The 24,391-nt window shown below is 55.8% G+C and overlaps 1 protein-coding gene and 1 long non-coding RNA gene across 10 annotated transcripts in view; one reads left to right on the top strand and one right to left on the bottom strand.

Annotated features, from left to right (window-relative positions):
* Window positions 1–20,341, top strand: part of Zfr2 (zinc finger RNA binding protein 2) — a 32,600-nt gene extending 12,259 nt beyond the window's left edge. Inside the window, exons 2-18 of one of the 8 annotated variants that reach the window (XM_087201344.1) lie at window positions 589–697; window positions 1,399–1,700; window positions 1,804–1,876; window positions 2,147–2,286; window positions 4,822–4,974; window positions 5,062–5,239; window positions 7,800–7,919; window positions 8,534–8,673; window positions 9,077–9,209; window positions 9,514–9,692; window positions 10,569–10,737; window positions 13,172–13,310; window positions 16,681–16,775; window positions 17,041–17,136; window positions 18,209–18,320; window positions 19,083–19,180; window positions 19,818–20,341. In XM_087201344.1, coding sequence (XP_087057470.1) covers window positions 589–697; window positions 1,399–1,700; window positions 1,804–1,876; window positions 2,147–2,286; window positions 4,822–4,974; window positions 5,062–5,239; window positions 7,800–7,919; window positions 8,534–8,673; window positions 9,077–9,209; window positions 9,514–9,692; window positions 10,569–10,737; window positions 13,172–13,310; window positions 16,681–16,775; window positions 17,041–17,136; window positions 18,209–18,320; window positions 19,083–19,180; window positions 19,818–20,048 — 2,467 coding nt within the window. In that variant the 3' untranslated portion in view covers window positions 20,049–20,341. Of the gene's footprint in view, window positions 1–588; window positions 698–1,398; window positions 1,701–1,803; window positions 1,877–2,146; window positions 2,287–4,821; window positions 4,975–5,061; window positions 5,240–7,076; window positions 7,238–7,799; window positions 7,920–8,533; window positions 8,674–9,076; window positions 9,210–9,513; window positions 9,693–10,568; window positions 10,738–13,171; window positions 13,311–16,680; window positions 16,776–17,040; window positions 17,137–18,208; window positions 18,321–19,082; window positions 19,181–19,817 lie in introns of all 8 variants that reach the window. The other 7 variants (XM_087201345.1, XM_004865861.3, XM_004865862.4 and 4 more) reach the window with 7 other exon arrangements.
* Window positions 18,484–22,797, bottom strand: LOC147821187 (uncharacterized). Of its 2 annotated transcripts, none has more exons than XR_015447457.1 (2): window positions 22,323–22,797; window positions 18,484–21,704 (listed from the first exon to the last, which is right to left on the bottom strand). It is a non-coding gene; the product is annotated as an uncharacterized LOC147821187 (long non-coding RNA). The 2 variants fall into 2 exon arrangements; XR_015447456.1 differs by having other exon boundaries at window positions 22,064–22,797.
* Between the last annotated feature and the right edge of the window lie 1,594 nt (window positions 22,798–24,391).

The raw sequence follows: 24,391 nt of genomic DNA on the forward strand, positions 1-24,391 counted from the left end.
GCCCAGGCTGGCTTTGAACCCCCAGTGATCCTCCTGCCTCAGCCTCCTGAGTGCTGGGATGACAGGCGTGCACCACCATGTCCCGCTCACTTGGAAGAATCTTGGTGAGAGAACAGACTTGCTCAAAGTAGATTATCTGAGAAGCAGCTGAATGGATTTATGCCTGGACTTGGCTCCTCACTGTGCCTCAGTTTCCCCATCTATACACCAGACCCAATGATACCCCCTTCCCTACTGGGCTGGTGTTAATTCATGACAACCTTTAACTCTTTTTTTTTTTTGGTACCAGGGATCGAACTCGGGACCTTGTGCTTGCGAGGCAGGCAGCAGAACCACGGAGCTAAATCCTGGGCCCTTTTTTTAAACTTTTTTATTTTATTTATTTTTTTTATTTTTTATGACAGCCTTTAAAACTACCTGGTTCCCAAGGAAGGTCACACCGTGTCCCCAGGCTTGGGAAGGGTCTCTTGTGTTAAGGTCGGCCATGTAGACAGAGTCCCCAGGTTGCTGGGATTTACACGTTCAGCTTGCATACTGCTTAGCGTTCATCTGACCTGCTGGGCCTTTTGTGTCTATTTGTGGTTCCAGCACGGAGCCTCCCTCGGCCTTTCCCCTCCAGGCCTCTGGGGCTACCTACACTGCTCTCGGGGAGGACCCTGCTGCCCAGCCACCAGGGCCCAGTGCCCCAACCTCCCAGGTACCTGCTACAGGGACATGTCGCTGGTGCTGCGTGGGCAAGCATGGGGGCTCCCCTCTGCACCCCTTCTCATGGTCCTCTGTACCTTTTCCTTCATGCCTTGTGTCCCTGGGGTCACAGCCCAGCTCGGTGGTGCACACACCTGTCATCCTACCTGCACCTCAGGAGGCTGAGGCAGGTGGATGGCAAGTTTAAGGCCAGCCTGATCAACTTAGCAAGACTCTACCTCAAAACTTAAAAGGGTGGGGTGTGGCTCAGTAGTGAGTGTCTGCCCAGCGTGTGAGAGGTCCTGGGTTCCACCCCAGCACTATAAAAAGGTAAATTAGTTGAGAAGCCCCTGCTCTGGCAAAACGCCACATTCGTACCTCCAAGGGGCACTCAGTGGAACTGGGGACAGTGAGGTCAGGCAGACCTTTGTCCCCAGCACGGGAGGCTCCCAGGAGCTAGGGCTCCTTTGTCCAGGGGCTCTCCCTGCTGGTCAGCCCCACCTTCCCACGCCCAGAGCTCGGGCCCCGAGGATCTAGCGCTGTGTGTGCCCTGGGAGATGCCCGGACCCCACGCCAACCAGGCCACCCGCAGTGTGCTGCTCCTGCCACCCATACCTTGTCCCTGGTTCGGTATGGAGACCACTCAGTGACCCAAGCCTGGCACCCACCCTCTTCTTCCCTCTCTCCATTCTTTGTTTTGTTTTGTTGAGACAGGGTCTCGCTATGTCCAGGCTGGCCTCAAACTCATGGGAATCCTCCTGCCTCAGCCTCCAGAGTGCTGGGATTACAGGCAGTGTGTGCACCCTGCCTGGCTCTCTCTCCACTCCTCGACAAGGCCCGGCCCGAGGATTTCTCCCTCCAGACCCACCCTCTTCCCACGCCACCCAGCAGCCAGAGTCCTCCTGTAAATGCCAGCAGGCTGCTGGGAATGAACATTGGGAGAGCTGTGTGTCCACCTGGCTCCTCGCTGTGTCCCTGAGCAGGGCCACTCACAGAGCAGGGGGCCGGGCCAGCAGGTGGGGATGAAAGGAAGCATGAGCGCTGAGCGGGGTGTGGGCGTGTCACCCATGTCCCTGAGCTGCCCCTCCCTGTCTCTGTGCTGTGGAAACCCTGCTGCAGGGCAGTCACAGCTCCAGACGGTCACCAGCCAGCAGCAGCTCCCAGGACAGACAGGACTCACCCTGCCGGCCAGGTGAGTGTCCGCAGGGGAACCTCATTAAAGCTACAGCAGCAGAGCTGGGTGTGGCGGCGCACACCTGAATCCCAGCACTCTGGGAGGCTGAGGCAGGAAGATCATAAGTTCAAGCCCTGCCTGGGGAACTTAGTGAGACCCTGTCTCAAAACAAAAATAGAAAGGGCCAGGGATGGAGCTCAGGGATGAGCAGGCCCCACATCACTGTCCCCAGTTACCCGGTGGTATGTGTGACTCTTCCTGTCTCTCTCACTTTTCTCTCCCTCTTAGGACCGAGCTCCCCTGGCTATGATTCGTCTGTGTCCTCGGCAGCCAGGGGTCCCAGCAGACTACCGAAGCCCAGGGTGGGCACCAGACAGCCCCAGCTCCACTACTGCCACATCTGCAGGGTCAGCTGTGCCGGGCTGCAGGTCAGAGGCCCCCACCCGCACACCCCACATCCCCACAGCCTCACTGGCCCTGTCCCTCGGGCAGCGGTGGGGCCAAGGGTGGGCGGATGAGCTTGGGGCACTGCTGAGCCTAAGCGCACATCCGTGCATGCCGGTGCGTGCGCCCATGTGGGAGATGGCGCTCCAGACACCTGAGAGAAGGAGTTCCTGGGCTGGGGGTGCAGCTCAGTGGCACCGCCTGCCTCACAAGCACAAGGTCCAGAGTTCGATCCCCAGTACTGGGGAAAAAATAAAAAGATCAAGTAATCTACCATGAACTTATAAAACTATTCTCATAACTAGGAGAAAAAGGATTCCCTTCCAGACAGGCAGGCATGCTGTCATAAAGCTCAGAAATAACCAGGTGAGGGCACAGGCACACTTCCTGGACAGATAATTTCAGAACTTTGTCTCGGCAAAACACAAGACCAGTTTTTCATCTTTTTTTTTTTTTTCCAGTACTGGAGATCAAACTCAAACCCAGGGCCTTTGCACTGAGCCACATCCCCAGTCCTTTTTGTATTTTTTATTTGAGATAAGGTCTTGCTGGGTTGTTAAACTGCCCAGGCTGGGCTTGAACCTGGGATCCTCCTGCCTCAGCCTCCGAGATAGCTGGGATAACAGGTGTGCACCACTGTCCTTGGCAACCTGTGACCACACAACAGCCTTCAGCCCTCTCACCTGCTGCCCGGAGAGCCTCAGGTCACACTGCTGCATTTCTCCAGTTGTCCACTGAAGTGGGATTTTTTTTTTTTTTGGTTCCAGGGATCGAACTCAGGACCTTGTGCTTTCGAGGCAGGTGCTGGAACCACTGAGTAAATCCCCAGCCCCTGAGGTGGGATTTTCCCAAGTCAAAGTCAGCCTCCCTTCTACTGTGCTGTCCCTGAGCGAGGCCCATCAAAGCAGAGGATGTAGATGATTTCATCCTTCTAGCCCCCTCCCTGCATATGGAGTGTGACTCAGGCAGGGCAAGTCCCTCAGGAACTGAGTTAGAAGGGGCTATGAAGGCCGGGTGCAGTAATCCACACTTATCATTTAGCTACTCAGGAGGCTGAGGCAGGAGGATCCCAAGTTCAAGCCCAGGCTGAGCAATTTAGCAAGACCCTGTCTCAAAATAAAAATTAAAAGGGCTGGGGGTGTAGCTCAGTGGTGAGTGCTCTCCATGGGGGAGGTCTTGGGTTCCATCCCCAGCATTGGAGAAAAAAAGAAAAAAAAAAGGAGTAAGTAATAAAGAAAAATGGGACCACACTTGGTGGAAGCCCGTGTGGGTGATGACAGCAGGCAAGAGGCGCCTGTAGCCAAATCCTTCCACCCAGAAATAACTTGCTGGCAGCGCCTCAGTGTGGAGCCTTCCAGGCTGTATTCCACAGGCTCTGTTCCTAATTTGCGTGCATGAGTGTATTTATTCTGCTGCCTAGGTAATACCCTGGGTTACAAGTTTCAAGATTTAAAAATATTCTAGAGTATACAGTAGGATGCCCGCCTTCCACCCTGTCCATGTTTCTGCCTCTTTTATTTTGAGATGGGGTCTTCCTAAATCGCCAAGTTTCTGAGAGAGGGCTGGAACTTGAGATCCTCCTGCCTCAGCCTCCCAGAGTGCTGGGTCTGCCTCCTATGTTTTTTCTCTCTAGAATAGAGCCATGGTGTAGATTTCCTGCCTATGTTCATCCCAGGCCTGGGCACAGGGGTTGAGGGGACCCACACAAGAAGAGTGGGTTGTGGCGGGCTGGGGATTTAGCTCAGTGGTTTCAATGCCTGCTGCGCAAGCGCAAGGACCCAAGTTCAATCCCTGGTACCAAAAAAAAAAAAAGTGGGTTGTGGGTTGCCTGGTGTTGAGGATTCCAAGAACCCAGTGGGGATTCCGGGTGAGACCCCACAGGCTGAGATTTGGGGCACAGCAGTCCCGGATGTGAAAGCCTGTGAGTCACGCTGGCTCCTGTCGCTTGGAATGGCTGAGTTTCTTAGCAGTTTTCTAAAAAGTAATCGCAGTGACGTTGTTCTGCCACTTTAGATCCTGAGGTCCAATTCAGAAATGCCAGAAGTTTCTTTTACAGCACCTCCTGCCCCCAACTAAATGTGTAATCCTCAGAGCGGATTTTGTAAGAAACTGGCTTATTTTTAGAAAAAGGAAGAAGCCTTACTGATGTCTTTTATTTTACATAAAATAAATTTTGTTTTGTTTTTTGCAGCACTGAGGATTAAACCTCAGTACCTTTGTACTGAGCTATATCCCTATCCCTTTTTTTATTTTGAGACACGGTCTTGTTAAGTCTTAAAGCTGCCAAGCTGGACTGAACCTTGAGATCCTCCTGCCTCAGCCTCCCAAGTAGGTGGGCGTCACAGGCTGGCTTCTGAGTCTGCTGTGTCTGATAAAGGGACTCTCGTCCCTCTCCAGGGCGCCAGCGGGCAGAGGGTGGGGACAGCCGGGCTCTGTCTCCCATGGGTTCCCGCCAGCTGGGCCCGCAGCCTGCGGGAGGGGACAGCGCCCGGCGGCTGACCTGCTCGCTCTGGCGGCAGACCTACCGGGAGCACCTGGACGGGCAGAAGCACCGGAAGAAGGAGGCGGCTCAGAGGCCTGACGGCAACTCGCTGTACTGCGACCTGTGCTCCGTGTCCTGCACTGGGGAGGACGCCTACGACGCGCACATCCGGGGTGCCCGGCACCAGAAGGTTCGACCCTGGCCTGGCCCGGCAAAGCCTGCGGGGTGCGCTGCGGGCTCTCCAGGGCGGCCCTGACCGCGGCGGCGTCCGTTCCAGGTGTTCAAGCTGCACACCAGGCTGGGAAAGCCAATTCCCACCATCGAGCCCGCGCCCAGGAGCGGCTCCCGCGCCCCGCACAGCGCCGCCCGCGAAGACTCGGGAGACTCCGGCGCGCGCGCCCCCGACGGGCCCGAGCCTGCCCGGAGACGTCTGGCCTCCACCGTGCACGTCGCGGGTGCGTGCTCTGCGCGTGCGCGGGGCCTGTGTGGGCGTGGCCTGGCTCTGTGGGCGTGGTCTGTGGGTCCGTGTGCGCGTGGCTGTACGCGTGGACGTGAATGTTTGCTTGAGGGTTGACCCGTGATTTTGCGAACACGCGTGGGAGAGGGGACTGGCAGGAACGGAAGCGGCAGGGGCCCCTCACTTCCTGCCCCGCGCTGGGGTGAGTTCTGATGAGTTCTGTGGGCACCGGCTGTGGGGACACCTTGAGGCTCCGCCCCTAGGCCCCTGCCTCCCCGCGTGGGCCTGCGGGCATTCGCCTGTGGACCCCAGAGTGGGGACAGCCCGCTTGTACACAGGAGCTCATGCCCAGGGAGACACCAAGCACCCTGCTAAGAGCCCAGTGTGCACTGCCCGGCACTGCGCCTCGACTCCCTCGGGTGATCTTGCCACCAGTCCCAATGTGCAGGTGGAAAACCGCGGCGAGGGAGGGTCAGGCGCCTGGGCCAGTCCGCCCGGCCAGCTGTGGAGATGGAATTCCAAGCCAGTCCTGCCCATTCAGCCGTCTCCGCTCTGGATCTCCATGTTCTTTGCTGAGCAGAGGAGATGCTCGTTTTATTTTTGGCCTCGGCAGCATAATTTGTTGAATAATAACATGCTTTTTTGGGGAGACAGGTCTTGCTATGTATTCCAAGCTGGCCACCAACTCACAGTGATCCTTCTGCTTCAGCCTCCCAAGTGGTGGGATTACAGGCATGGGCCCTGAATCCCAACACTTTTTTTTTTTTTAATTGCAGTGCTGGGGATGAACCCATGGCCTCAAAACTGCTAGGCAAGCACTCCACTGAGTCAAACCCCAGCCCACAGTATGAATTTGAATATCAGATCAAGGAATTCTAAAAAAAAAAAAAAAAAAATCAAGGAATTTTGATAGATTTCTCTCTGCCGAGGTGCCACAAATTTGCCCAATTATAGAGCTAACATACAATCTACTCCACCCACTGTTTGATAGTTGATCGACTAAGGACTATAGATTTTGTACAATTCATGGGTCCCTCAAACAAGGGACCCAAAGCCAGGCAGAAATTTGAATCTGCATCTTTGGTTTCTCAGATTTGGAAACACACTGTTTCAAAGTCAAGGAGTGTGTATTTGAGAAAAGAACAACAAACAAGATTGGCATTTGTAGGCAGGCATGACCTCCGTGTCCAGAGAACAAAGGAGGGGTTAAGGGTCTTATTCAGACCATGAAACCTTTGCAAGTTATTTTGAAAGAAGCCAAGCATGGAGGTGCACACCTGTCATCCAAGCCACTTTGGAGGTTGAGGCAGGAGGATCACAAGTTTAAGCCCAGCCTGGGCAATTTAGCAACTTAGCAAGACCCTGTCTAAAAATAAAAAAGGGCTCAGGATGTAGGTCAGTGTGAAGGCCCTGGGCTGTCCTGGTCAGTGAGGACAGCAGCTCCGATGTGATGCAGGTCCATGACTAGTGACAAAGCCAGGCAGGTTGTCCCCTAGACTGAGGCCTGTGTGACAGCATGGCAGACAGCAGTTCTTACATAAGCCCCTCTCTGTCCTCATAACAATCCCTGTTACTGGGCAGATCCCGCCATCCTCCCTCTCTTCCTGCCTTCCCCTTGGTGTCAGCGTTGACACTAGTGTCATGTTGAATCTGACAGCATTCACTGAAGAGTGAGGCCAGCCACCAGGTGGCTCCCATGGCCACCACAAGGGAGAAAGGGACAAGGTCAGACCTAGGTCTGTGTGGCTCTCACTCCAGTATGGCCTGGCGGGTATGTGGATGGCTGTGGCTTCTGGCTAGAACCGGTCACAAGTAACACAGCTGTTCCCCTCCAGGGCCTCTCGAGCCACTGACAGTGTGCAGCAGACCCCAGGAGGGAACAGCAGCACAGTCCAAGTCGGAGGGGCCCGGAGAAACGGCTGCCTGGAGGGGCTCCGAGGAAGCCTCTGCGGGGGGCTGGGTTGCAGAGCCGGTGGGCCCGGAGTTCGTGGAGGAGGTAGGTTGAGGCTGCTGCTGCTGTGATGCTACGGAGGGCCAGGTTTCACACATGCGAGGCAAGTGTCAGCGCTCAGATGTGCCCTCAGCCTTTTATATTTTTATTTTGAGACAGGGTCTCACAATATTGCCCAAGCTGAGCTGGCATGTGCAATCCTCCTGCCTCAGCCTCTCCAGTAGCGGGGTGAACAGGCATGTGCCACCATGCCCAACTAAGACTTCTCACCTGACCAGCTTCCTAGTTTCCTGCTCCCCCACCACCACACGCAACAGTTTCCCAACCACAGGCAGAATATCACCTGTACAAATGTGCAAAATGATCAGGCTAAGCTGGGAATGGAACACATGCCTGTCATCACAGCGGTATGGAGGCTGAGGCAAGAGGATGTCCAGTTCCAGCCAGCCTGGGCAACTTAACAGAGACCGTGTCACAAAATAAAAAAGAAGGGCTGGGGATGTAGCTCAGCGTCAGGAGGGCTGCGGGGACAAACGACACCAGCTGGGACCATGCCACAGGAGGCCTATCCCTTAGTGAAGCGGATGGCAATTGTGCTCTGTTGTAGGTGTGCAACGATCAAGGGAAAGTGATTCGCTACCGCTGCAAACTGTGCCAGTGCAACTTCAACGACCGCAACGCCAAGGACCTGCACCTGCGGGGGCGGCGGCACCGGCTGCAGTACCGGGTGCGTCCGGCAGGGGGAGTCCGGGCCGCCCGAGGGGCCCCACGCGGTTGGCTTAACTTTGGGCTCTGCGTGGGGAAGGGCCCCGGTTCTGTTTCTACACCTTGGTTCATGGCTCCTAGCGCATCTTTTACCTCCATGGGACTGAAACCTGGATGGTACATCCTGGACCCAAGTGTCCTGCATGTTGTCCTGGGTCACTGGGCGCTGTGAGGTCTGCGGCAGCCTCTCGGCCCCTCCTCTGCTGGGGATTCGTTCGCCCACCGCACACGGCGCCCTGCCTGCCTGCGCGCCCCACTCTCTTCCGCCATGGTGCTGCCCTCCACCTTGCAGTCTTGCCCGTGGCTCAGCCCTCTCCACTCTCTTAGCTGTGGGTAGTCCCTCCTGGGCTCCTCCTGCACTGCTTTGACCGGCAGGGATGTACGCAGCCCCATCACTCAGGAGCCAGAGGAGCAAGGGAGGAAGGGAGGAAAGGGTTGATGGAGAAGTGGATGGATGGAGAAGTGGAGCAAGAAGTTTGAAGACTTGGAGGGATATAAACCCAGCCATCCAGAAATGCAGCTAGGCTGTCTCATGGCTGGGCTGCCCCACGTTGGTGACCCCACCTTGCCCTCCAGAGGAAAGTGGACCCCAGCCTGCCCCTTGTCACGGGGCCCAGCCGGCTGAAGAAGCTGCGGGAGGACCAGGCGCGCAAGCATCGGCAGCTGATGCAGCGGCAGCTGGAGGAGACCAGAAAGCGCTGGGAGGCAGAGCTGAGGTGCCACCCCCAGGACAGGCCGCCCCCACTGCTTCCCCACGTGGATGTCCAGGCAGTGCACTGCCTTGCTGTCCCACCCATGCTGGGGCGGGGTCACAGTGGAGCAGGTGCTGAGCTCAGTGTCACCGCCATGCAGACTACTGGGGAGGTGGCCTAGCTGTGAGCAGGAGCCTGCAGTCCTGTGTCCACCGACCTCTGTTGTCTGCTGACCTCTGATCCCTGAGTCACTTTGTCATCTCCTCCTGCACCTCCCAATTCCAGAGGATCTTCCGCCCAGTACCTGATTTAAGAAGTGTCCGGTGGCAGCAAATGGGTGGGAGGTGCTGGAGACAGTCCCCAGGGCAGCGGCCACTCAGCCTCAGTCTCCTGGTGGCCTCACAGCCCCTTGTCCTCTGGTCCCCAGGCCCCACGAGGTGCACTACAGGGACCAGAAGAAGGAGCCGAGGCCCCAGGATGAGGAGCAGCCACTCTCATCCCCTGCCTGGGCCCTTCCATCCCCTGCGGACAGGCCGAAGACACCGGCAGCCCGGGCCCAGGTTGGTGTGACCTCCCCACATCTCAGCCTCCCGCAGCCCTGGGGACATCATATGGTGGGGACCTCATCACATACCCATTGTCCCCACCCTGAGGCCATCCGGAGTCCTCTGTCCCCGCGGGCCAAACCACAGCCTCTGTCCTAGAAACGAGACAGGACTGCCATGAGCTCCTCCCTGGCTCCCCATCCTGCTGCTGCTCTGAAGCTCCCTGGCTCTGGCCCCCCTGCTGCCTGCAAGGCCCCTCCATGCCCCATGGGCCTGAGACCCCTCAGCCCTGCTAGACGAGGGCCACCTCTCCCCACAGGCCAAGCGGCGGCCGGAGACCAGCGATGACCGCCACGTCATGTACAAGCACGCGGCCATCTACCCCACAGAAGCAGAGCTGCAGGCCATCCAGAAGGCCGTGTCGCATGTGGAGCGGGCCCTCAGGCTGGTGTCCGACCTGATGACCGAGGAGGACACTGAGAGCTTGGGGGAGTGCAGGTAGTGGAGTCAGTCCTGTCCCCCAAGCCCTACACCCCTGGGCGGAGGGCCAGGCAAGGAACAGAAGCGGCTGCTGGGCCCACAGAGGCCAGAGCAGCGGCTACAAGCTCACAGCCCTCAGAGGAGAAAGTCCTAGCTGTCACCTAGGCATGGTGACGCACGCCTGGCATCCCAGCATTCGGAGGGTGAGGCAGGAGGATTTCAAATCGGAGGCCAACCTAGGAGACTTAGCAAAACTGTGTCTCAACATTTTAATAAAGGAATGCAAAGAGCTGGAGGTGTTGCTCAGTGCCAAGCACTTGCCTCGCATGTGGGAGCCCTGGGTTCCATACCCAGCACCACAAAAAAAGCAAACAATGAAGAATGCAGTTCACAAAGGATGAGTCAACCCCATGAACCTGGTTAACTACAAGCTCCAGGAAGCTACGTGTGATTCTGATCCAACTTCCCCCACCTCGAAGGATGGCTGAGTAATCAGAGAACAGAATGTCATTAAGATCTGCTTGAATCATCATGCTGAGGAGCAGGAAGGTCCCTCAAGCCATAATTAATTGTCACATTGGGCCGGGGATTTAGCTCAGTGGTTTCATCGCCTGCCTCACAAGTGCAAGGACCCTAGTTCGATCCCCGGTACCAAAAAGAAAAGAAAACAATTCATAATTAATTGTCATATGATTTGATCATCGCTAAAGGAGTTAGCTTTCCAAGTCCTTCCTCTGAAGAGCGTCCTTTCCATAGCTGTATCGGTTTGATTTCAGAGAGAGAGAGAGAGGAGAGGGAGGCATAGGGTAGCTCAGGGTGTTGCCAGTCCCCTTGCCCTTGCCCCCGGGGTCCCCCGCCCCTTCCCCAAGGCCAACACCTTGCTCTTCCCTGCAGCTTGGCATCCTCTCCGCGGGTCCTGAAGGGTGTCATGCGGGTTGGCATCCTGGCCAAGGGCCTGGTCCTGCGGGGCGAACGGAACGTGCGGCTGACCCTGCTCTGCTCCCAGAAGCCCACGCGTGCTTTGCTGTGCAGAATCGCTGAGCGGCTGCCCCAGCAGCTCCTGGTAAGGCCGCGCTCTGCGCCTGCGCGACCCTGAGGTCACCATGTTAGGAACCCTGGGAGATCGGGACCTGAAACCAGCCAGAGTTCGCTCTGTGTGTGTGTGTGTGTGTGTGTGTGTGTGTGTGTGTGTGTGTGTGTGTGTGTACACTTGCGCAGGGCTGGGGATGGAGCCCAGGGCCTGGCACATGCTAAGCAAATGCTCACCACTGAGCCACACTCCTGGCCCTTTTCTTATTTTGAGACGGGCTCTCTTTAAGTTGCTCATGCAGGGCTTCAACTTGCCATCCTCCTGCCTCAGCCTCACAAAGGGCTGGGATGACAGACGTGAGCCACCATGCCTGGTGAGAGTTCATGTTTATAAATTGCTGCAGAGAGAGAGTATTGGAAACTTCAGGGCCCCCTGCTGTAGAGAAGTCAGGCTATAACTGAGAAACTGTCCAAATGTCCTGCCACAGGGACAGTCATGTATATCACACCCACCCTTCAGAACCACAGCCACCCTTGCAGAGGTTAAACCATAATGAAAAGTGGGCAGAAGCCAGGCATGGTGCCGCAAGCCTCCAATCCTAGCACTGGGGAGGCTGAGGCAGGAGGATCACTGTGAGTTTGGGGCCAGCCCGGGCTGCATAGTGAGTTCAAGGTCAGCCTGGGCTACATAGCAACACCCTGTCTCAAAAAAAATAATTTTTTTAAGTCAACAGTGACAGTGGTGGTGCATATCTGTAACTCCAGCACTCTGGGAGGCTGGGGCAGGAGGATCATGAATTCCAGCCCAGCCTGGACAACTTAGTGACTTAGCAAGACCCTGTCTCAAATTTAAAAAATAAAAAGGGCTGGGGATGGAGCTCAGGGCAAAGGCCCTGGGTTCAATCCCCACTACTGCAAAAAGAATAACAAACAAATCTGATCCCAGATTAGTCTCTTTGCCCTGAGTCTGCTCCATGTACTCTGGGGAATCTGCCTTCACCACCCCAACCTGTCCAGTGAGAGGTAGAAACTGACTGGGGCCTGGGCAGACCCCAGGGTGAAGAGGCGTTAGCCAGCTCACTTCTGGTTCTTCCTCTGAGAAGTTAAAGCCCTCAGGGATGGAGCGAGCAACCGGGGGAACTGGGGCTACTTCAAACAGGTGAGGGGAGGCGAGCGTCCCCAACAGATGTCAGGACACCACGAGATGCCCGAGGGGGACAGCATTGCACATAAAAGCGTTACACAGAGGCTGAACTTGGGGCAGGAGAGCTGGGCAGGAGGCCTGAAGGCCTGGATCAAGCTGAATCTGAGGGCCATGAGAGGAGGTGGGATTCAGGGAGACCGCAGAGTCCAAAGCAGAGGAGCGATATGTTCCGACCTCTGGGATTTAATCTCACGTCCCCTGAGGACCTGCTGGGTGCCATGGGGGTAGCAGGGATGGCCAATTTGGGGGCGCTGCTTTCTAGAAGTTGACAGCCCAGTTCCAAAGAGAAGGAAGTCTGGGTCCCCAGGACATGGCCGTGGCTGTGGAATAGCTGGAGTTGCCCCGCCCAGGCTGTACACAGAGCCCCAGGGCACCTCCCAGGGGAGCCCTGCGTGGGAGAAAGGCAGATTTCAGGGGAGGCCGGGCTCAGGGGTGGATGCAGGCAGCGCAGATGGTGTGACCATGGATGGGGAGGCTGGGCTGCCGCACAGGCCTTGACACCTTTGTCTGGCCCACAGGTGATGATGGTATCTCATCATAGTGTTGTTTTACTTTTATTTGTTGTGGTACTGGGGGTTGAACCCAGGGCCTTCACACTGAGCTCCATCCCTACCCCTTCTTATTTTTTATTTTGAGAAGGGTCTTTCTAAGTGGCTAAGTTGCCCAAGTTGGGCTTGGGCTTGCATCCTCCTGCCTCAGCCTCCCAGAGTGTGGGCATGACAGGCGTGTCCCACCATGCCCAGCTCCATGATAGTTTGTTTTTGTGTTTGTTTTTTTGAGACAGGGTCTCACTATGCAGTTCAGGCTGGCCTTGAACTCACTATGGAGCTCAGGCTGGACTCAAACTTACAGCTATCCTTCTGCCTCAGCCTTCCAAGTGCTGGGATTATAGGCGTGTGCCACCACACCTGGCACTCCATGAATTTTGATTTGCTTTCTCTGATCATGGGGATAATTCTTGTCACTGTGGTAAAAGGGTTGTGTTTTCTTTTTCTGTCATTTCATTTGCCCATTTCGTTCCACCCCTGTTGGACCACATGTCTTGCTCTTATTGATTTTTGGGCATCCTTTACATAAGGAGGACGCTTACAGCACACATGTCTACACACGTGTGCCCCTGTGGGGTCCCATGGCAGTGCCCAGCCCAGGGCAGCTCCCAGGAGCCAGCATGTGTGGCCCTGCACATACACCGCCCCCCACCCTCCCGGTGGCCCGTGAGCCTCAGCAGGGGTAATGGGGCTTGTGTTGCACCCGCACCTCCCAGATGGTGAGCGATGACAAGTACGAAGTCTCCTCTGACCCCGAAGCCAGCGTTGTCATCTCCTCCTGTGAAGAGCCCAGGATGCAGGTCACCGTGTCCATCACCTCACCCCTGATGCGACAGGACCCCTCTGCGGACCAAGGTGCGGCCGGCCCCTCCAACTCACGCTTCCAGGGTGCCATTCACACCCATCCTCAGGGCCACAGTGACAGCCTTGTGGCTCCTCTCTTCCCCCCACCCCCCTGGGGGCACAAGAGCTAAGTCTTGGGAGCTGGGATCCCAAGGCACAGGAGGCTGAGGCAGGAAGGTCATGAGCTCAAGGTCAGCCTGGGCTACATAGACCTTGTCTTCACAAAATGAAGTAAAGAAAAGAAAGAGGGCCAGGATTTAGCTTAGTGGCACCATGCCTCTCTTGCAAGTGCGAGGTCCTGAGTTTGATCCTGGGAAAAGCAAAAAAAGAAAAGAAAGAAAGAACTCCACCCCTAGATCTGGAAAGGATAATTAATTGTGATTTTCTCAAATGCAAATTAATTTAGAGATGTTCATAACCAGTCATGAAATGCCCTTCAGACTTCCACAGCCATACATGTATTAATATACAACCATGGGCTGGGGATTTAGCTCAGTGGTTCTGCACCTGCCTAGCAAGCAAAAAGTCCTGAGTTCGGCCCCCAGTATCAAAAAATATATATATTTATCCAGAATTTGTCCATGACAAACACTAAAATTGAAGAGATCTTTTCTTTCCCCCCTCCCCCATTTCTTTTGAGACAGGGTCTTGCTGTGTATTCTAGGCTGGCCTTGGAGTCACTATGTAGCCCAGACTGCCCTTGAACTCCTGACAGTCTTCCTGCCTAGTGCTGGGATTATGGGTGTGCACCACTATGCCCGGCTATTGTTTTGTTTTTTTGAGGTAGGATCTCGCTATGTAGTTCAGGCTGGCCTTGAACTCTGTAGCTGAGGCTGGCCTCAAACTCATGGTGATCCTCCTGCCTCAGCCTCTGGAGTCCTGGGATGACAGGATGCACCACCACACCTGGTTTGAAAAGATGTTTTCAGGGGCCACGGATTTAGCTCAGTGGTTTCCCCACCTGCTGCTCAAGCGCAAGGACCTGAGTTCAATCCCGGATACCAAAAAAAAAGAAAAAAAAAAGAAAAGAAAAGATGTTTCCAAAGAAAAAAATTACTTTTTTTTTTCTGCCTTTTTTTTTTTTTTTTTTTTGGTACCAGGGATTGAACTTGAGACTTTGCACTTAGGCAGCAGGTGGTGGTACCGCTGAGCTAAACCCCGGGCCAACTTTTCAATTTTTTTTTTTTATTTTGGTACCAGGTATCAAATTTGGGACCTTGTGCTTTCAAGGCAGGCACCAGAACCACTGAGCTAAATCCCCAGCCCCTGTTTTTTTTCCTTTGTTGGATTATTATCTTGTTAGGACTGCAAAAAGGAAAAAAAAATGCATAAAACACAAATTAAATCTGAAATTTGCAAATAGCTTCTAAGGTCAATTCCATAAATCTGTTGTTGCCAGGCTGTTTTTTTTACGTATGTAAGCATAAACAAAGGGTAGGTTAGATTATTCTTATTTGGGAAAATAACTCAGAAAAAAGTAGAAATTAGATGATGAAGAAAAAAAGAAGAACTGGGTTTGGGGCAGCGGAGGAAGTGAGTCAGAGACAGCAGTGAGCCCGAGGCAGGCTGCAGGGGCTGTCTCATGGTGGGGGGACACTGCGGCCACCTCCCCTTGCGCCAGCCCAGCGCTGGTCCCTGTGGCCCCTGACAGGGTGAAATGCCACAGAAGTGGTTGCAGTGAGCAGATCTGAGCAGTGTCCTGTTGTCACCAGGGCCACACGCCACCGACACGGGCTGGGGGGCTTTGGAGGCAGAGATGCCACTCCTGGGAGAGCAGAGTAGTCGCCCCATCTGTGCACCCTGGTTTCTCAGCTCCAGAACCTTCTAGAACAGTCTCCAGGCCGGTTTTCCAGACCATAGACATCCTTGAACCCTCCGTGTGATCTGTATTTAATTTCGGGGGGAGTTTGACCAGAGGGCCACAAAGTACAGTTTTGATCATTTTGCTTTCAAAACTGAAAATGTCCAAAAGTGGAAAGCCATAATCAGATGTCATTAACAGTCATCTGAAAAATAAACACAGCGGAAGTCAGATGTGAGGGCGCACGCCTGTCATCCCAGCTACATAGGAGGCTGAGGCAGGAGGATGCCAAGTTCAAGGCCAGCCTGGCCAACAGAGCAAAACCCCATCTCAAAATAAAATAATAAAAAAGCCCGGGGTGTGGATCATTGCAAAGACCCTGTGTTCCATCCCCAGTGCTGCAAAATAAATCAATGAATTCTGGGAGTCCTGACTGGACAGATTAAGAGGCCCCAAATCCTGATGGGATGCCCAACACTCTCCAACCCACAGCCGGTGGGAGCTGGTCCACCAGGAACGCGCCCTTCCTGTGGCTGCTCCCTCAGTGTCCCCTCCCAGCCTTGGAGGGGGAGCCGCCTCCTGAAACCCCCTTCTGCACACACACCTATCTGTGCCACCTCCACATGTCCAAGAGAGGGCAGTGTGTTACATTCTCGGCCCCAGAGGGAAACTGCTCCATCCTGGGACCCCAACAAACCGAAAACTTGCTCTCTCCCTCCCCCTCCCTCTCTCCCTCTCTCCCTCCCTCTCTCCTCTCTCTCTCTCCCTCCCTCCTCTCTCTCTCTCCCTCCCTCCCTCTCTCCCTCTCTCCCTCCCTCTCTCCTCTCTCTCTCTCTCTCTCTCTCCCTCCCTCTCTCCCTCTCTCCCTCCCTCTCTCCTCTCTCTTTCTCTCTCTCTCTCTCTCTCTCTCTGTCTTTTTTTTCAGTACTGGGAGTGGAACTCAGGGTCTTCCCACTGAGCTCCATCCCCAGCGCCTTTTATTTTGAGACACAGTCTCCCTAAGTTGCCCAGGCTGGGCTCAAACTTGAGATCCTCCTCCCTTGGCCTCCTGAATAGTTGGGATGACAGGTGTGTGCCACCACACTGGGCCCACATCTCAGGGTGTATTTGGAAGTTTCTGGAATCCAGGCCAAATCTGTAGTTTGTTTTCGTTTTTTGGTGGGTTTTTTTTTTTGGTTTTTTATTTTTTTGGTACTAGGATCGAACTTGGGTCCTTGTGCTTCTGAGGCAGGCAAGAGAACCACTGAGCTAAACCCCTGGGCCTTTTTTTTGTTTTTTTGACCCAGGGTCTCCCTTTGTAGTTCAGGCTGGCCCTGAATTCACTTGGATCCTCCTGCCTCAGCCTCCGGAGTGCTGGGATTTACAGGTGTGCGCCACCACGCTGACCTTAATCTGAGGAGGGGCAGAACCAAAGCCAGAGAACTGGCTCCTGTGCAGCACAGCCTTTGTGGAGAGGAGGGTTTTGTGGTGGTTTTTCTTGCCAGATAAATACAAGGCCCCAAGCCACCCACTGAGGCAGCAGAGCAGCACAGGACTGTCCTGGCCCCACAGCCTTGGGGCTCACCGCACTCTTACTTGCAGAAGAAGAGGAGGAAGCGCAGCCCGACCCAGACATCCTGAGCCCCGAGAAGTGCCTGGAGTCCCTGGCTGCCCTCCGCCACGCCAAGTGGTTCCAGGTCAGGGGTGTGAGGGTGGGGACGGGGAGAGCGGGCCATGTCACCAAACAGGGTCCTCATGAGTGGCTGCTGGTCTCTTAAAGGTGGGTGTTGCTGGGCGAGGTGGTGCACGCCTGTCATCCCCACACTCTGGGAGGCTGAGGCAGGAGGATCCCAAGTTGGAGCCCAGCCTGGGCGACTTAGCAAGATTCCCATCTCATAATAAAAAATCAAACCCCACACAGCTGAGGCTCCTGAGAGCTAACCATGTGCTTCCTCCCAAAAGGCAAGAGCCAGCAGCCTGCAGCCCTGTGCGATCATCATCAGGGTCCTGCGGGACCTCCGCCAACGAGTGCCCACGTGGGGGGCCCTACCAGCCTGGGTACGGCAGTGCAGGGCGCTTGGGCCCCCAAAACACTCCCAGGAGGTTCTGCTATGCTGAGAAGCCAGATCTCATCGCCCCAAGCAAAGCACCTCTTAGCTGGGCACAGTGGCACAGGCCTGTTATCCTGGCACTCTGGGAGGCTGAGGCAGGAGGATGGCAAGTTTGAGCTCAGTCTGGGCAACTTAGCCACTTAGTGAGACCCTGTCTCAAAATAAAAATAGAAAGGGCTGGGATGGAGCTCAGGGTGGAGGCCCTGGGTTCCAACAAACAAACCAAAAAACTGTGCCTCTTCCAAGCACTTAGTGCTCAAGGAAGGGACCACATAAAGCTTCAGCCCAGACAGGTGGATAAGGGTCGAGGATCACCTCAGGCCCTGGGCTGGGACAGGCCTTGGCCATAGCCTCCTTGGACTGTCACTACCTAAAACTCAAACTTGTAGTAAGGCCAGAGACCACACAAATGTGGCACCAGAGAACAAGCGGCCATTGCCTTGGCCAGGGCATCAGAGGGGAGCTGGGCCTGATCCTGACCCCAGGGGCCCCCTCAGCTCTGATGTTCCCCCATCAGAGCCCTTCCCAGAGGGAGGTGGAGACAAGAGGCCCTGCCCCCTCCAGTGAGGCCCCAGGCCCCCCGACTCCCACCCCACCCCACAAGCACCCAGACACGGCACAGTGTCCTGAGGCTGCCTGCATGCATGTCCTCACCCTGCCCTCAGGAGCTGGGGTGACAGGGACCTGCTGGGCTGGAGAGGCGTCTTAGAGGAAGGCTACTTGTTGCACAGAGTAGGTGTGACCCTAGCTAAATGTTCCAGGGACCATGGTGACACTCAGGCACCCTGGGTGGAAAACCGGAAGGGACAGAGGTGGGGAAGCTGCCACAGAGGTGCCAGGGGGCTGCAGAGGCCCCGGAGCCCATCTTCCAGGGAGGATTGAGGGGCTGTGCCCAAGGGGCCTGTGGGTCCCCCAGGGTCTCCCCAGGTCGAGCCCTGATACAGCTGCTTTGGGTGGACAAGGGCTGGTTGGGGTCCCCGAGAGCACAGGTCCCCTCTTGTGTCCCTCTTGTCCCCCAGGCCATGGAGCTCCTGGTGGAGAAGGCACTGAGCAGCGCATCCCGGCCCCTGAGCCCCGGGGACGCCATTCGGCGGGTCCTGGAGTGCGTGGCCACGGGCACGCTCCTGGCAGGTGAGTCCACGCATGCGCACTTCAGCAGAGGCAGGAAGGTGATCGCGACGCACCCAGGCTAGAGAGCGGTATGGCCACCGGGGGACAGAAGTGCGACAGGAGCAGGAAGGGGTCCACCCTCGGGGTTGCCCCCGTCACGAGGCCGGCTGATACCTGATTCAAATGGATTTGAATGGATATGTTGTTATTTATTCAAAAGAAGCAGGCAGCAGATAGCTTGTCTAGCTCTCGGTTTATAATCCAGGGAGGCAGTGGCACAACAGACACTCCCTAGGGTGGTTGGGAACAGGACACTGAAAAGGGCAGTTCCAGTAGCTTTTGTTGACACGGGATGATGCCAAGTGGGAGAAGAGGATGACACACTTCTCATCCCAGCACCCTGGGAGGCTGAGGCAGGAGGACTGCAAGTTCAAGACCAGCATGGGCCAGCTAGCAACTTAGTGAGACCCTGTCTCAAAATAAAAAGTAAAAAAAGGACTGGGAATATAGCTCAGTGAGAAAGCCTTGGATTCGGTCCCCAGAACTAAACCCACACCCACAGCCCCCGCCCCCCCGGGGTAAAACTCTGTGCCCGTGGTTTGTTTGCCTGACACATTTGTGCCCAGCACACACAGGTGTGACCCGGGTGTGCGTGGCAGGGCCTGTGGTCAGGGGGCCGTGAACCCCTGAGGTTCTATGGTGTGGCACAGTGGCCTATGTCACCAGCAGACCCTCATGAGGGTGACCTTGCATCTTTGCTGTTCCTGCTTCCTCCTCAAAAAGACGGACCTGGGATCCAGGATCCCTGTGAGAAAGACCGGATGGACGCGCTCGACTCCATGACGGAGCAGGAGCGGGAGGATGTGACGGCCAGTGCCCAGGTAGGGGACAGCCCAGCAGTCCTGCAGAGACTCCTGGCACAGGCGGCAGCTGGGGACAGCAGGGCTGCTCGTGGGGACACAACCAGCCAGAGTGGGGCTGGCAGCTCAGAACTGTGGCTGCCATGGGGACGAGGCCTAGACTTCAGGTCCTGCTGGCCATGCTGCACAATCTGTAAACTCCGAGCCCCAGCCATGGCTTCCTCGTTCAGAAAGCTTTTATAAGAAAAAATCTGACCCAGGCATGGTGGCACATGTGTGGGAGGCTGAGGCAAGGGGATCTTGAGTTTGAGCCCAGCCTGGGTGACTTGACGAGACCCTGCCTCAAAATTTAAAAAATAAAATAAAAAGGGCTAGGGGATGCAGCTCAGTGTGAAGGCCCTGGGTTCAATCTCCACTAAGAAAAAAAAAAATCACACAGGGTCCCACTTTTATGGGAGGAGCTGAATCACTGGCAGGCAGGCTCTGGGGCCCCTGCAGTGAGGCAGGAAGAGCCAGCATTCCTGGGGCTCCCAGGAGAGCCCCCGCCTGCCATCCTCCACAATCCGCCCCCACTCTGACCTCAGCTGGAGCTCAGCAGTTCAAGAAAGCACAGGACAGGGCTGGTCCTAGGGCACAGACATGGGCCCTGTGTCCCCAGGGTTCCATCTGTGGGGACCCGGGGAGCAGAGCCTGGCAGAGCGTCCTGATAAGACCCCGTCACTCACAGCACGCCCTGAGAATGGTGGCCTTCCGGCAGATCCACAAGGTCCTCGGCATGGAACCCCTTCGGCCCCGGCCGCGCTTCCGGAAGAGGCCTCGTGAGACCAAGGTCGAGGAAGGCACACGGGACAGAAAGCGGGGGCGGCAGGGTGGAGAGGGGCTGGTGTGAGCCACCCCAGGGTCCTCATGCCCCTCTGTATACCTGGGCGGGCCCACACCTGGGTGCAGGTGCACACAGACAGCTGCTGCTTGGTCCCTGACATGGGACAGGGAAATTTTCCTTTTTTAGTCATGTTCTGTCTGTTTCCTTCCAAATACCTGAGAAGTCACACTGGGTGGCCCCAAGGGCTCCTCCCTTGCCCAAAGCCCTGTCTCCCAATGGCTGAGCCCAAACACTGGTATTTCTTGGTGGCTTTGAACACCCCTGCTGTGTGTGCACTTAAAATAAAGTAGGTGACCCGTCTTGGTCCCCAGTATCGAAGGCGGGGTGGTTGGCTATGAAAATTTCAGAAAGGTCCCTAGGCAGGCTGGGAGGTGGGAAGCAGGTGCTGTCCCCATGCAGTGGGCAGGGTCCATGGATCCCCAGCTCCAAACCTGCCCAGCTATGAACAGACCTCAACTCTGGGCACAGCAGGGCCTGAGCCAGGTTCACCCTCAGGACACCTGGTGGGCTTCCTCAGGATACCTGTGAGCCTCGGTCCTAGCCTGACCCCAGACACATTGTAGTCTTGCCTTTTCCCTGAATACCTTCTGCAGAGAGGATCCTGACTCAGCCTCCAGTCTCAGCCAGCCTGAGGCAGGTGTTTCCTTTGCCCCCTCTCCCTCTTTTCCCTCCCAGTGCCTGGAGAGGGAAAAGCCCATCCTGCTCAGACGATTCCACGCCTGTGCATCCAAGGGGGGCCTCCCTCAGGCTGTGCCCACCCCACCCAGGCATGCACATGCAGGACACCGGCTCCAGGGTTCCTGGGGGAGGCGGCGTCTAAGCCAATGGGAGATGGCTCTGACCCCACCCCACGTCCCCTCAGCGCCCCCCAGTCCTCCTCACAAACCCCAGGATGCAGGAGGGGTTCAGATAAGGACACCAGGCACAGGGGTCACAGCTTCCAGGCCTGGGGCTCCCCGGCTGCAGGTGAGAGGCAGGCAAGGTGGCGGTGGCTGAGGGGGGGGACACGGGGCACACTCGTGGGCATGTAGGGACAGCCAGGGAGCCTGGTGGGGCACACTTCTCAGACAGACAGTGAAGGAGTCACTTGGCTGGAGCTGGTGTCCTGGAGAGCTAGCAGAGGACACAGGTGACCACTCAGACCTCCAGGGGAGGCTCTGCCCTGCCGGCCCCAGGCCACAGGCAGTCCCCCAGGGATGGGTGCATGGGACAGTCCCAGCCTGCTCCCTCTCCTGCCCCCTCTCCCACACCCACCCAGCTGGCAGGGGCTCCCTGCGCCATGGAGTCTTCCGGGATTCCTTTGGCTTCTCAGCCAACTTTCATGGAAATCCAACCCTTTCCACTTCTGATCTCTCCATCCTTGGTAGCAGTTGCTGCTTAAATTATCAAGGAACCCCACTCCCCATCAAGATTAAACCCCAGACCGAAACAAAACCTCCTCGTGTACTGACCTACTACCCTGTCCCTTGGTTACTCCACCTCAGATCCACGTTCTCTGCAGATTCTCTGATGAACCAATCTTGGTCCTGGCCCAGGGCCTTGGCACATGCTGCTCCCACTGCCCGGTGAGCTCTTCTCTGATGTTCCTCCTCGCCCTTTCTTCAGGTGCCTGGTCCAGTGTCACCTGCTCAGAGGCCTCCCTGTCACATAACCCCGTCCAGCCTTTAGAGCACAAATGGTGAAAGTATTACTCGCGCTGTGGGCAGGCCCAGTCCAGGCGAGGAGCTAAATAAACAGCTCTCCGTTGGATGCTTAAAGACGCCCTGTGACACCCAGCAGATCTTCCTAGCAGTTAAGGGGATGCCATTTATGTCCATCTCGTAGCTGGGGGTGGCACTGGGAGAAACGGACAGGGGAAGGGCAGGGCCTGACCAGGGCCGCGGCAGGTGTGACACCCACAACAGCAGCTTCGTGGAAAGCCCCGCCCGGCTGCTGTGCACCCCAGGAGCGAGGACGGACCGCTTCCTCCCTCCGCCCCTCCCGCTCTTCCTCTTCCCTCCTTCCCGCCACCCGCCCCTCACCGTTCCCACCCCCGGTTCCCCAGGAAAGCAGACTGTCGCTGTCACCGCCAGGTGGCTGGAAAACAGCCCTGCCGAGAAAGAGTTAAGCGGGCCTCCCAGCAACTCCGAAGCCCGGCAGCAAAGCCTCGCGGTTGCCAGTTGCCGAGCGAAGTTCGGCCCAGATGGACGCGCCGTCTGGGCGGTGGGAGGCGCTCCAGGCCTGAACCGCAGTTGCTCTTAACCTCTCCTCCCCTCGTCGGCACCCCAGCCCTGGGCGCACCAGACAGGGGACCCCGGCGCGCCCGCCGGCGGGTGGCGGGACAGCAACAACTCTGGCCCGGAAGCCCGAGGTGCCGGCCGGCTCCGCCCGGGGAACTTCAGCCCCCAGAGCCTAGCGGGACCCAGGCGGCTGCGGCGGTGGCGGCGGCGTTGCTAGGAGACGCCGTGAGTGCGGGCAGAGCGCGCGGGGCGGGGCAGTAACCCCAGCTGGCGGGGCGGGTGGCCGAGGGTTGAAGCCCAAGGGCAGAGCTGCGGCTCCTTCGGCAAGGTCACGGATAGCAGGAGAAGGTCGCCGTGAACGAGGCCCTGGACTGAAATTAGTGCCCCGCGGGGATTCGAGGAGCATCTGTCTCTGCCCTGTGTGCAGGGACGGGTAACTGCGCCTGCTTCCCAGCCGCCTCCTTGATTTGGCTTCTAGGGCCAGGCAGGTACTTCAGGAAAGCAGCGGGAGGCTCTGCCCAGCCTGTGAGAGGGGACATGCGTTTCCCATTAAGGTGGGGAAGGCGTTCTGGGGCAGTGCTTACCCACCTCTGCCCAGTTTTGAAAATAAACATGTTGGGAAATAACAGCTGCACAGCCATGTTCTTGGCAGCATGATTCACAACAAGCAAAAGGTGGGACAACCTTGAGTGTCCATCGAAGGATGAAGAGATAGAGCCGGGAGTGGTGGTGCTTGCTGGTAATCCCAGCTTTCCAGAGGCTGGGAAAAGAAGATTGGCATGAGTTCGAGGCCAGCTTGGGCTAATAGATCAGGGGCAGCCTGAACTACAAAGGGAGACCCTGCCTCAAAAAGCAGATATATATATATATATATATATATAGAGAGAGAGAGAGAGAGAGAGAGAGAGAGAGAGAGAGAGAGAGAGAGAGAGAGGGAGGGGAGGGAGGGAGGGAGGGAGGGAGGGAGGCACAATGATGTGGCTTGGCCACACAATGGACTATTACACTGCTATGAAAAGGAGGGCGACTCTGACCCCTGTTCCAGGAGGCTCCAGCATGGTCAAACTCACAGGGACAGGAAGGAGGACAGTGGTGCGGGGCTGGGGAGGAGATGAGGGTCAGCGTTTTCTGGGGACAGAGCTCAGCTGGGGGTGGACAGTGGGGACAGCCGCACAGCCGGCTGAGTTCACTTAATGCTGCTAAACTAGGCCCTTACATGGTTAACATGGCAAATTCTATATATATTTTACCACAATTCAGTTTTTCTAATATAGTGAGGTTTTCCTATTTTTTAAAAAACCTTGAAAATTCAGAAAAAAATGGAAAAGGGGAAACAAATTAATCAATTGCCATCAAACTCTATTTCCTACCAGCTCTTGAAAAATACACTGTTAGCTACAGATGGGCCATTTATACTATTTTGATTCCAGCTTTTCCCTCACTGGACATTATAATGACTTTGATATATCACCTGGTTCTTGAAGTTACTGTGTTTTGTTTTGTTTTTTTCAGTACCGAGGATCAAGCTCAGGACCTTGTGCTTGTGAGGCAGGCGGTGGCACCACTAAGCTAAATTCCTGTCCCCTAATTTTTCTGATGATTTTACGAGACACACCTTTTTATCAGTGCTGGAGATGAAACTTAGGGCCTCACGCATGCTAGGAAAATCCTCCACCACAGAGCCACATCTCCATCCCTTTTACTTGTTTTATTTTGAGACAAGAAACTGGCTAAGTCGCCCAGGCTGGCCTCAAACTTGAGATCCTCCTGCCTCAGCCTCCAGAGTAGATGAGATTATAGGCGTGTGCCACTGCACCCAGCCACATCTATTTATTAAGTGTAGTAAAAGACATAAAATTGACCTTGTCAGCCCAGGGCTTTATCTCAGTGGTTCTGCTGCCCGCCTTGCAAGTGCAACGTTCCAAGTTCGATCCCCAGTACCAAAAAAAAAAAAAAAAAAAAAATTGACCTTGTCAGCCATTTCAAAGTACACATGTTATTGGCACTTAGTACATTCATAATATTGTACAATGGGCTGGGGATTTAGCTCAGTGGTTTCACCGCCTGCTGGGCAAGCGCAAGGACCTGAGTTCAATCCCCAGTACAAAAAAACCAAAAACAAAAACATAA

The sequence above is a fragment of the Heterocephalus glaber genome, unplaced genomic scaffold (genome assembly GCF_053883595.1).
Source record: "Heterocephalus glaber isolate CG9 unplaced genomic scaffold, H.glaber_assembly_v1.0 deba00001760, whole genome shotgun sequence".
In the NCBI taxonomy this organism is placed as follows: Eukaryota; Metazoa; Chordata; class Mammalia; order Rodentia; family Bathyergidae; genus Heterocephalus; species Heterocephalus glaber.